General features: G+C 47.5%; 1 protein-coding gene across 2 annotated transcripts in view; it reads right to left on the bottom strand.

Moving 5' to 3' along the window:
* Positions 1–1480: 1480 nt before the first annotated feature.
* LOC119382432 (CCR4-NOT transcription complex subunit 7) overlaps positions 1481–12879 on the bottom strand; it is a 125929-nt gene continuing 114530 nt past the window's right edge. Inside the window, exons 7-8 of one of the 2 annotated variants that reach the window (XR_007415051.1) lie at positions 2688–3480; positions 1481–2364 (exon numbers count right to left, since the gene is read on the bottom strand). Coding sequence is in view for 1 of the 2 variants with exons in the window: in XM_037650132.2 (XP_037506060.1) it covers positions 3307–3480 (174 nt within the window). In the remaining variant the exon portion in view is untranslated. Of the gene's footprint in view, positions 3481–12879 lie in introns of both variants that reach the window. The other variant, XM_037650132.2, reaches the window with a different exon arrangement.

Below are 12879 nucleotides of genomic sequence, written 5' to 3'. Positions count from 1 at the left end.
TTCTCGTCGTGGTGGCCTCGTTGGTGACATAATGGAACACATCGTTTGAATTATCTTTAGCAACACGTCAAGCACCAGCAGTTGGAGTCTTGCAGAGTGTCATCTGCTGTGGCAACCTAAACATGGCGGCTTGTGGCAGTTCGCGTGAAGGCCGCCCTTTTACGAAAAGGGTTTACACTTCTTGCAAAAAAAAAAAAAAAAAGAAATGGTAAAGGGCGACATGGAATGGGCAAGTTTTGAGGCGAGGGAAGCTTAGAGCAACAAGAGGTTCGAAGAGAGGGTAAGGAATATAACTAGGAGGCTCACCAGTAAATATACGGCTGGCAGTGTAAGCGATAAAGAAACAAAGAGCGTTAAACGAAAAGTCGGAGGGGATTTACTGGATGGCAGTGATGAAAAAAAAAAAAAAAACTGGCTTTGAGTAATTACCGAAAGGGCAAAAAGGAAATGAGGAGGGAGGCATGTTACGATAATTCGAGGGGAAGCGCTTTACTGTTTGAAACGAGGTCGTGCTGCCTTAGAACGCGTAGTTATAAAGCGAGATTCAGTAAAGAACAATGCACATGTTGTGGGGAAGATAAGGAAACGATAGATGTTCTGATTGAATATCCACCCAGGTGTACGTTTGGGCACGAGCCTACATGAGGCCTTGGGTTTTAGGGACAACATTAGAAAGCTGAACAAGCCCGCGATAAAATTAAGTGACGGCTAGAGTATTGGTGGCAGAAAACTAGAGAGAAAAAACAAAAATAGGAAAAGTAAGGGCATTCTACCGTAAGGGGCAGAGAACTGGGCTGTGAATTTGTTCTCTTCTAGTAAGATTGATTTAATCGTAGTAGACAAGGCATTATGCCACCAACCTAAAAAAAAAAGGGTGGGGGGGGGAAGAAAAAGGAAAATAGTTTTTTTTTCTTTTTTGTTGAGCCTGGTGGCACACGTCACCGCCCTGTTATAAAGGGGACGCTCATAGCATCCATCCATCCGATCTGTTGTCGCATGTCCTGCATCTTGGGTTAATAAACCTGCGTTTGGCGACAACCTGCCTTGAGTGCCTTTTCTGTGCCGTGTCGGATAGTCGACGAACCCGGCCATGGCTTCTTTGTGTGCTGTGACAGTGGAGCATGTCGTGCCCCTTTGCCTGGTAGGGCAAACTTCTCGCAAACTTTGCGCATAAGGTTTCACAATTTCACACTCCTGCAGCAATGATCTGTAGAAGGGCCATAAGCTACACATGCTGTTTGCATGATTAATGTGGAGACTGCATATGGAGTTTTTTTCGCATCGTTCAAAATCACTTCAGACATCACTTGCATGTTCGACTGATCACTAGTTAACCTTTCTATTACCTTGCAGTTAGTTTACAAGGCCCACCACAAGGTGCTGTAGATTTTGCGAATGAGTGGTAAAAGGTACTTATTAAATGATAGGCTATTAAGAACGAATGTCTCAAAACTTGTGTCATAACTAAATTAAAAAAACAATGTTCAGACAGCCTTTAATGCACAAGTTTCATTTATTTACAACATACATCATTTTTCACTAAAAACGACATTGCACCACAGTGGCTCCCTCTCTCCAAATGTCAGTCTGTGCATGCAGTGGCTTCCAATGAAAACTGCACACAACTTTAAAAAGGAGGCATATGGTGGACATCAGTGGCTTTGTACACCTTGTATGCACTAATAGTTTTATTAAAAAGCAGTTTTGTGCAATAGAAAAGTGTGAAATCCCAAAAGGTTGGCTGGACATAAGCACTGCATAGCTTGTGTGCAGAGTGGCAAAGGGAGGTGAGGCCCAATATGCATCGAGGAGGAAGATTGCCTGTTGTGCGTTTGACTTAGTATGGTAAAATCACATCCTTAAAACTGTCACAACGGCAGGCAGTTACAGCCTGATCATTTTTCCACGACACACACAGTAACCAGCACCACTGTAAAGAAGACCCCGTTTGCGAAGATCTAAAATCTGGTGATTACACTAAAAACTGTAAAGCAGCAACAAACACAGTGGTAGTCTGACAATGGCAGGTGGACATTCATAGGTTTCTGTTTGCAATAAAAAAGCAGTGTAAGAGACCACAGATATACCATTGCTCAATTTCTTTCTTGAAGCGAAGAGAAGAACAAAAGGTTCGTATAATGAAGCAAGTAAGGTTCTATTGATTGTTGAATGTGGAGAAAGCTAGAAATACCAGCCACGCAACACATTTAGTGAAAAGTGTAGTCACAGGTTCTGCATTCCAATATTTTCTGCGAGTGCAGGCGAAAGTGGCCATCAAAGGTTTTGATAGCACTCGACCAGCAAAACGGCCAAGGTGCTCTTCGTAGGTGAAAATGCACAGATCAGTCTTTTGTGTCTCAGCACCTGACATGCGCGCTCGGTGTCGTTCCCAAAAGAATTTTATTTTTACTGGGGTAAATGCTAAATTGAAAAACGTTCAGTGGTGAATGTACCATACCATATCTGACTGTTTATTTGGTTGCAATTGGAAGCCAGCTTATGTGGCACAGCCAGAAGGGTTGATGCTCGGGCAAGTTGTTCATCCATAATTGTAGCATGTATTAGCACGGCACTGCAAGTGCAGACGAAAGTGGCCATCAAAGGTTTTGATAGCACTCGACCAGCAAAGCGGCCAAGGTGCTCTTCGTAGGTGAAAATGCACAGATCAGTCTTTTGTGTCTCAGCACCTCACATGCGCGCTCTGTGTCGTTCCCAAAAGAATTTTATTTTTACTGGGGTAAATGCTAAATTGAAAAACGTTCAGTGGTGAATGTACCATACCATATCTGACTGTTTATTTGGTTGCAATTGGAAGCCAGCTTATGTGGCACAGCCAGAAGGGTTGATGCTCGGGCAAGTTGTTCATCCATAATTGTAGCATGTATTAGCACGGCACATATAACACGACGCACCTGTCTCTATGTGTGCGTCGTGTTTTCTTTCTTACATGTGCCACACTAATACACGCTACGACATGGCATGTATTCAAATGAGTGGTGCACAGCATTTGCCTTGAATGAGTGATTTACTGCACATCATAAGGGAACATGAATCTATGTATAGAAGAAATAGCCATTTTGCTGAAATATAAAATGTCCCATGTGGCCACACTGGCACACAAGCATTTTCCTGTACATGCAGCCCTATTAAATAAACTCTTGTGAAATGAACAAAATTTTCACAGCTATAAAAACGTGTTCTATTCACCAGCCACCTTTCCCAATGTTAGAGTGACAGACTGCGGAGAAGGAACGGCTAGAGAGGAACTTTTGGAGAGTGGGCAACACTGTAGTAGTGGCAGGCATGTCAAGATGCAGAGTTGGTGGAGGTGGGTGTGGGCTGGGCGGCGGCTGCAGGCAGTGCCACGTTGTTTGGGGTTGCCTCGTCGTGGTAAGAGTTGCCGTTCATGACATAGGATGTGCCCAGGCCGTACAGGTGGCCACAGTACTTGGCATCATCTATGTTGTCCTCAAAGAACATCTGTAATGGGAGATGCCTTATATCAACTGGTGGCTATTATAGTGGCTATTATAAAGGCTGACCACAACTGCATGCCTCTTCTCTCCTAGGTATACCCAATTACTTCCCAACATCTCACACACTAATTCCATTAATTCGGCCACACTTCCCATCATCCAAAAATCTCACACTAATTTTATTAATTCAGCCACAACAGGGCCAGCAAAAATGGACCTTTTCATAGAGCACCATCTGTGCATGTATGACCAGCTTTTCCTCTGAATTGTTTGGAGGGTAACAACACCACTACTACCGGTGGTCACCTGCTTCACTAGCACTACCGATTTTCTAACTGTCAGACAGCACGCATGTTCGTCTGCCATAAAAACTTGCAACAAAGTGTCCTTGAGTCAATGTTTATATTCCCTGCTGCTACTGTAGTATGTGTGAAAGCATTGAGCATGGGCTGGCTTGCAACACCAAGAATGATGCAGCTATCACACATGAAGCAAGGACAATAAAGAGAAGCTGTTACTATGTATGGCTGGCGGCTCTGTGCCTCCTCTCGACCTTGTTTATTATGCACTGCCTAGGCCAAATAGCAGGCAATGTGCCACCGCCTTGTGTGTACTTAACTCGTCAAGGCTGCAGCTGCCTTCTGTAGCGGAGTGCCCATATGCTTTGCTCACTTTCCCCCAACCTTAAATGTGGAGGAGAGTGGGAAAGTGAAAGAAAAGAGGGGGCTATTGAGCTCTTAGAGCGAGTTAAGGGAGAAAAAAGGAAGCAAAGCAAGGAAAATTGCACCACTGTGTTTCTCAAAGGCACGGTGTGCAGCAACTAACATGAGGACTGGTCATATCGTACCTATTGTAAAAAAGTATGAGCACAAAGACTGCACAGACACTCAGAACCACAATTAGGAGTTGTGTACTTCCGGTATCATGTAGATTCAAGAGCTCCCTTTTAAATATTTATGCCTATTGCATACCTGCCAACTCTCCCAAATTGTCCGGGAGACTCCCGAATTTGGACCTAATCTCCCGATTGCACGAATATCATCTCGAATCTCCCGAAAAGTGGCCACCGCAGTAGAGGCGGGTCCTTTTTTCCTCTCTTTTTTTAACTCATGCGCGTATGTCAGCCTTTTCTGCTGCGGCAGTGGCGGTGCTGCGGAAGAGCACTCGCTACCACACTTCTATTTCATTGTAACCATATCGTAGAGTACTGCTGAGTACATTCTAGGCACTGCGCATCTGGGTGAAGGCTGGCCGCGAGAATCGCTCGCCACCGTACCAAAAGTAGGCGAGGAGAAAAAATACAGTCTGAACGGAGGAAGATTGCCAAAGGTGAATGGCGGCCGGAGCCACGGTGCTGTATCAGCTGTATTTGGCTGTATGTTCACGAGCTCTCCGATAACGAGACGGCGAGACTGCCGAGCACATTCCATTTTCCAAAGGAGGGGTGGCCAGCAGACCGACGGTAAGTAAGCGGCCCCCATTGTGCTTTGCACTCTTGGTATCGGTGAGCGCCGACAGCGCTCGGCGAACACGAATTGAGATAACCCGACTAATAGAAGGATTGTCTATTGTATTGTCTAAAATGAACCCTATTCATTCTCACTAATCGCGGATTTATATTTTTATTTCTTCCCTCAAAATTACTTTTGGCGCATCTGGCAGCAAAAAGGCTAGTGTACATGTACCTATCACATGACTTTTTACTGGTGTACGCTATTGTCTCTATATTAGCGCTGAAATACAGCACACTTTTTATCTTTTCTGACGTAAAACGTGCAGATATGCATTCATTTGCACTAAACAGAACAGTGGTGCCTCCTTCGCTTGACGTACGACCAGATGCTCATGAGTGGCAGCATGAACATTGTTAGCCAAAGGCCCAGCAGCACCTACCAACGTGTTGGAAAAGTGCGAAAGGTGTTTCGCGGCCCCCGGGGTTACTTCTGGCAACACGTTGCTGGAACTAATCGCGGAGGCCATGAGCGCCTAGCTGGCGAGGCGGTAAAGCGATCTCAGGTGACGACGAGCGTTCGGAAAACTTATTTTACCTGCTTTTTATATTCCAAAACAGTCGAAAATATCAATATGAAGGTGGTTAACCCCAGTTTCACCCAATCCTGTGAAAGCAAAACCTTGAGCATAATGCGAGGAAGGCTATCAGCATCGCCATCGCTTCACAGCATTGCTAGAGGACATCTACATACAGTTCAGGGGCTTTTCAGATTGAAAAATGCTGCAAATAACCACACGTTTTTGGGATTAACCGCTGCAGCTACAAACACCACGAAAGGTGAGCTTTTTATTGCGCCGTAAAAAGTAGGGTCACGAAAAATACGTTGTCGGTCCATTTAAGGGTACATAAAAATCGTTGCTGGAACCGTTGTGTGGGGTCGCCATGTGCTTCCCTTTGCTAACGTAATCAACACAGTCTGCATACAGCATCTCAAGAAGCACACTAATTATGATATTGAAAAACAACGTCACACATTAGGGCCAAGAAAGTTGAGGCTTTTGGCGCCCAATGAGTACGCACAGCTGCGTTTGAAGATGAGCTGCTGTTTACATCAATACTATATCTTCTCGCCTACAACCCGCCCCTGCATATAACGTGCACCTCCAACTACAAACCACGAAAAAATAAGAACTAAGAAAGTTCCCGTGTATTGCCATAAGCCGCCAACTTGTGCAACTAATTGCCATTTTTTAGACTGAGTGTGGTCAGTCATCTGGCTGCACCATTAGCTACACACCAACCACCAAGCGCAAACTTTCATTTCATAGCACTGCTGATACATGAAAATGAAAGAAAAACATTGGCGAAGCTTGCACTAAGTCGCACAGGGCTTGAAACAGCAAAGCTCGACGACATCAAGTCTAATGTGGTTGCTTCTAGGCTTTAGCTAGCTTGCTTCTCAGCGCAGAGAGGTTAGAGTTAAACCACGGACATATATAGACCTGACATGGACATCCAAACTCCAGAGACGGAAACTTGTGCTGAAACCGAGCATTTGCACCTCCCATAAATCTACAGGCATGTTGTCTGTGTTGTAGGGCTTCCATTAATTCGGGGTCTTCTCGCAGTCGTTGTTGCCTTTCCTGTGTAGGGTTTTGCGGCTATAGCTAGCCCTGAACCCTTTAGAGATGAGGCTGAGACGCAAAAAGATACATCTTTACTGGTCCAAGCCTCGGCCGCAACTGCCCGCTGCCAGCGGCTGCCGCGTGACACGAGCGCACATGCGATCGTTGTTTTCTTCTACGCGCTCACAGCCGCCGAGCGCCCCTATACTGCCCCCTCCCCTCGGAAAAAGTCAGCGAGAAGTACGCGGGCAACTTCACAAGGGTAGCGCGCGCAAGTGTCTTGTCCTGGCTATCCTTGGCCACGGCGGACTGCACGTGGCACACACGACCACATGCCGGCGCTGTCCGCCCACAACTCTCTGTGGGACCTCATGGGCTGCCGGTCACGGGAACTGCTGACGCGCGCAACAGAGGCAACTCTGCTGCAGCCCGAAGACTGAGGCGCACCAGACTCGCTCAGGTTGACGACCACGGTCGTCAGCATGACCACGGTCGAGAGCATGATGGAACGCCAATGCTCCTGGTGCAGCACCGGTCCCAGTGAGTCATAAGCCGTTGTCGTATGTCGTTGCCGTTGTAGCCCTCCAGACCATTCACGTGCGGATGGCGGCCACTCCTCCAGGTAGTAGTCGTTGAACGCCAGTGGCCTTGGCAGCCACGGCAGCGCGACGTCCCCAACGAAGCCCCGACTGCATATGCCTCCGGCGCGCACGCCTCCCTCGCTGATGTTGCGCTGCGGGTCAGACACGCTGGTGCAATTGCGCACGTGCGCGGCAGGTTCCACCTCGAGCGGATCCACCTGTTCTGCTGTTGTCTCCCGGGATCCCAGCAGCTGGGTTACTGCTTTCAGACTGGATTGTTGTTTATCCGCTTGCTGCTGTCTTGCCTCAAGCTCCTCCATCAGCCGTTTGTTCTCGATCTCAGCCGAGGCCAGCACCTGGTTCAGCTTTGCAAGCTCTTCCTGCATGGTCTCTAACTCAGCCTCACTCCTCTTCAGACCGTGCTCGAGGATTGTCTCAGAGTGCGACGCCAGACTGAGCTGCTTCGCTACCTCGGAGACCTTTGCCAACAAAATCTTCTGGCCTTCCTCGAGCCCCTGGATCTGCCCCTGGTTCTTCTTGCACTGTCTCCTTCCGGTTCAGTTTCAAAATTAATGTCTGCGCTTGAATGGCCTCTCGGTCGCAGTCCTGTTGAGCCTGGGTGAGCTGCGCACGGAGAACAGCCGCTTGCATCCGTAGCTCGTTCAGCTGGGAGTCCTGGAGTGCGCGTTGCCGCTGGAGCTCTTCTTCATGGCTGCGCCGCATGTTTGCCAGTTGAGTGTCCCGCTCCAGCAATTGCTCCTCGAACTTGGCACACTGCTGCTGCTGATCCTTGAGGCGCTGCTGATCATCTGCAAGCAGCCTCTCCATGCGACTGTACTCCAGCGAGTCCTCGGCCACCTTTCGGTTCAGGTTGAAGATCTGAGCTTCAAGGGTGTAGATTTTGTCACTCCAGGATGTCTGGGCCTCCAAGAAATGTTGGCGCGACTCGTCCAGCTGCTGTTCAAGCTGTTTCTCGAGAGTACAGACCTTGTCCTTCAGGTCAGAAATGTGGCGGTCCTTTTCGTTGATTATGGTGGTTGCCTTGGCTTTGTAGACGTCGTGCTCCTGCTTGAGACCATCATGTGCATCAGTCAGGTTTCCCAACTTATGTTCCAGCTGGCTGATGCGGGCAGTACGCTGCGATGCGTCCTGCTGGAGACGATCTACCTCAGCTTCAAGGGCAGCCGTGTCCCTCTCAAGGTCACGAGTGCAGACCACCTCGGTGCCGGACTCCGATTCGTCTGGTGTTAGTCTCGTGTCCCTGTGCTTCCGGTTCCTCCTCTTATTTCTCGTCTCCTTCCCTTTCTGCACGGCCGCCGCATTGTCGTCATCCCGGGACTTCCTGACCTCTGCTTCAAGGTCGTCGCAGCCACCGGCCGTGTCCCCAGAAATCGCGTCGTCCAACGCCGTGTTCGCCTCACCGTTCCTGGACGCTGCACCCTCGCTGGCGGACTGATGCATCGCCACCGCGTCGCTGGTCGTCCCACGGTGCCTGCCTGCCACACAAGCCTCGACGCCGACCTCGTCAGCGCACGCATCGTCGCCGCCTTCGTCGTCAGCCCCAGGTGTCACCTCGCCGCACGAGCGCACCACAGCCTCCATGGCCTGCGCGGGCAGCGGGACGCCGGGGTGCTCGAGGGCGATGAAGGCACGCCGCTGCTCATCGGGGGTCATTCTCCCGGAAAGGCAGAGGCGCATGAGGGTCTCCATCGGCTGAAGCAGGAGGATCAGGTCGTAGACCCCGTAGGCAGCCATATCCATGAATGCCCGCTTCAGCGCCCATAGCTCCTCGAAGGCGATATCGCCGTGCAGGGGGCCGAAATCAGGGGCTGGTGGGATCCGGCGTACGTCGATCGGGCAGAACATGTCGGGGCAGGGTCCTACCCATTGGGCGCCAGATGTAGGGTTTTGCGGCTATAGCTAGCCCTGAACCCTTTAGAGATGAGGCAGAGACCCAAAAACATACATCTTTACTGGTCCAAGCCTCGACTGCAACTGCCCGCTGCCAGCGGCTGCCGCGTGACACGAGCGCACATGTGATCGTTGTTTTCTTCTACGCGCTCGCAGCCGCCGAGCTCCCCCATACCTGTTACCCAGTAGTCTCTCGTTGTCAGGGTTCATAGCAACGTTGAAGGAAAAAATTCAAGGGTTTTTTAATAGGCTTGTGCGAATATTCGAGCACTTCGAATATTCGAAAAAATATTACAGTATCCGAATTCGCTTCGAAACGAATTTTAATTTTAGAAAATTTCGAAGTATTCGAAATGAATGAGTAGACTTATAAACCACATGTAACCCCCTGTCAAGGTGGTTTCACTGCATGTGGAAGTGTGCTACACTGTGAATACACCTTTCCAGGAGAAATCCACACTGCCACGAAGCCCCACTTCAAGGTTAAATGAACATACAGTAAAACCTCGTTAATTCAAAGTCACTGGGACTGAAAAATCTAATTAAGCGAGTTTTCAAATTAACCAAACATACAAAAAGCGGGATGCAAGGAACTTTGTATTACTGGAAGTAATGAGAGGTGGTCCTTTGTTATGCCTGCTAGTTTGCAGCTACAAGGGTTATGTCTTCGAGCAATACCTGGTCCCAATTTTGCCGCTAAACCGGGAAAACGGCGGGCCTCGCTGCTGCCATCGCCAGAAAAAAAAGAGGGGGAAAAAAAAACCCGGTCTCGTGGTCAACTGAAATGCGCGCCTGCGGAAAAGATGTGCTTCGCTGCAACACAGTGGTGACACGCGGGCAGCATGTCACCTGCTCCTCGCAGCGTCAGCGCGTCATGATGCGACCATTCACCCATTCTTTCTGGTAAAATAAAGAATTTAATAATGACCAGTGTGACGGAATTCGCAATGTGTTCTGGGTGGAAAAGATGATCATTGAAGTTTTTGAACTGAGCTTTCGAAGTAGGCGTTGCAAGCAAGTACTCTGCCAGCAGTGAAAGTTCGCAAATTGCCGGAACAACCTGCCAATCGGAGGTTCGCATACATCGCAAATTCCGTCAGACCGCCCTTTATTAATGTCTCTATTTTCCCAGAAAGAATGGGTAAATCATGACGCGCTGACATTGAGAGAAGCATGCGTCATGCTGCCTGCGTGTCACCGCTATGTTGCAGTGAATAACGTGTTTTTAGCAGGCGCACATTTCAGCCGACCACAAGAACACGTTTTCTTTAAGTTTTTTTTCTTGCGCTGGCAGCAGCGAGGCTGGGATACTTCCCTTGTCACTCATTAGTATCGCTACACTGCATTGCCTTGTGGCTCCTAGGGGCCATCGTTCCTGCGGATTTGCGGCTAAATTGGGATCGGGGAATTGGCACATGGCACCCAAAATTTTCGAATTAACCTGATGGTACTTGACCGCCGCTTCAAATTATCCACTCAAATTTACATCGCAAACTACGGGGCCGCAGAAATCCTTCTAATTATGCGGGATTTCGAAATAGCAGAGTTCGAATTGATGAGGTTTTACTGTATTACCCTCACAATGATTCATCATTTTTGTAAGTTTAAAAGCTTGTTATACTGGCTTATATGCTCCGAGTACAGTAAATTTTAAAACGAAACATATTTCACAGGTTATCACTTGCATTCTACCGAAAGTCAAATCCTGCTACTACTCAAAGTTGCTTGCACTTCCCTTTGAACCAAAAAGAATGACACATGCGTATGCCTTGTTTCAACTTCAAAAACATTGCACTGGTTAGTTGGGTCATGACAAATATGTTCATTTTTCTTTGTAATATGTGATATAAACTATTCGAATTCCCTTCGGACCTAAAATGTACTATTCGCACAAGCCTAGTTTTTAAGGACTTTCAAGCACCTAACGAAGAATTTTCATGGAGCTGAAACAACAATTGTTGAGATTGTAGAAAAAGAAAACACCCCCCTTTACAGCATGAAGCACATCTTTGATTGCACTTTTTCCCAATTACTAGCTGACTGAAGGAGATTTCACAATTACGTTCTTCGCTCACATTTTGTTCGCTGCAGGTTTCAGTATTCTGCTTGTTTGCCTAAACTGATTCACCTCACAATATAGATGTATTGTGTGAGCTTGCACATACGCACACACACACAAAATGTGCATTGTCAGCCTTAGAATTTTTTCAACTTATATGAATATATAGATGAAATAATTGCCGCTAATATAACAAAACGCATGAAAGAAACACAAACATGACAACACAGGCAGCACTTCCAACTCACTTTGTGTCATTTTAAGGGCAATTATGTCACACAGCAAGTACCAACTAGGCCATGAACACGTTCACCTGATGAGTATACATGCACACACACATTTACAAATGGGTCCGGCACCCTTCCCTCCCCACTGCCACAAAATAAAACCCTCATTAACCCACTGATCAAAAGTAGGCTCATGCGAATATAACTTTCTTTTTTAAGTTTGAAGTGAATTCGAATAGTAGTAGGACGCAAATTATATGTGGTAATTTTAAAAATTTTTTCATACTAAAATTTAAGGGTTTTCAAGGACCGCTACGAACCCTGGTTGTACAGTCTCAACGGAAAAAGATTAGCACAAGTGACCGGTGGCCAGGGCCGCGACACGCGGCGCTGTTGCTCACGAGCACGCCGATAGCGAGATTGCCAAGTATATTTCATTTTTCAAAGCAGGGGTGACCGGCGGAAAGCAGCCCATCTTGCTGTTGACCCATTTGAAAGCCTATATCTTAAAGAAACGCTTGTTCATTGCTTATTGGCAGATGTGGCTATGGACATTTCTTTTTCTTTTTTCACTGGAGTTGCGAGTAACCGTATCTTTATCGCAGTTGCCCCGAAAGATTTGTTTGTTGGAGTGCTTTCCGCTGGCCTCTCCTGCTTCTGAAAATGGAATGTGCTTGGCACTTTCGATATCGGTGTGCTCAGGAAAAACAGCGCTGCGTCTCGCAATCTTGCCGCTCCGGCAACTGGTCACTTGCGTCAATCTTTTTCCGTTGAGACTGTACATACTGCTGAAGCACTCCGTACAGATGCTTCAGCCAAGCTGAAACATGGGGCCATGGTGTTTATCGCTGGGTTAATCCTGGCAGTTTATTAAAGCTTTTCCTAATTACTCGTTACGTTAAGCCTGTATAGAAATCTTAATTGGTGTTTGCCGCCCATCTGTTGACTATATAGTGGATCAGCGGTGAGTAATGGGATTTGCCCAGTTTCTGTGGCACATACCCGTTCATGATGATCTGTTAAAAATAAGGCCATCTTGACTGTGCCGCAGTGCACAGTTACAATACCGAGGAGCATTTCCAACAATGAAAAGTCGCAGTGGCTGTGGCAGCACAGTTGTTGACTGGAGGAGGATATACGCACTTTCCAGAGAAACCACTGTATCTTCAGTATCTTCACTGTATATCAGAGTCACCCGAGAGGTGTTGCTGTTTCGAACTCAACCGGCCTGACGACGCGAAAACGAGCTCTCACCGCGCCGTCTCTTGCAGCGAGCATCTCGGGTGCGCGCGCGCCTGCTTGGTAGCCCCGCGCTTGTGGCCGCTGCAGTGACCAAATAATTACAAAATTAATGTCTTCAGTGCCGCCGACACCTTTTTCAGTACTGCTGGCCTTTTAATAAAAAAAATTCAATCCTGCCTGCATTTTATACATTTAATGGGCAAAAAGTCGGAATTGCCAATCCTTGCCTAAGGGTCTATTTGGAGGGGCCGTAACTATTAGTGCAAAAAAATTATGCAACATGTTTTCAATGATTGTGAAACCTG

Source organism: Rhipicephalus sanguineus, chromosome 2, assembly GCF_013339695.2.
Source record: "Rhipicephalus sanguineus isolate Rsan-2018 chromosome 2, BIME_Rsan_1.4, whole genome shotgun sequence".
In the NCBI taxonomy this organism is placed as follows: Eukaryota; Metazoa; Arthropoda; class Arachnida; order Ixodida; family Ixodidae; genus Rhipicephalus; species Rhipicephalus sanguineus.
Note: the sequence above shows the minus strand (reverse complement) of the source record. Positions and strands in the feature narration are given on the sequence as shown.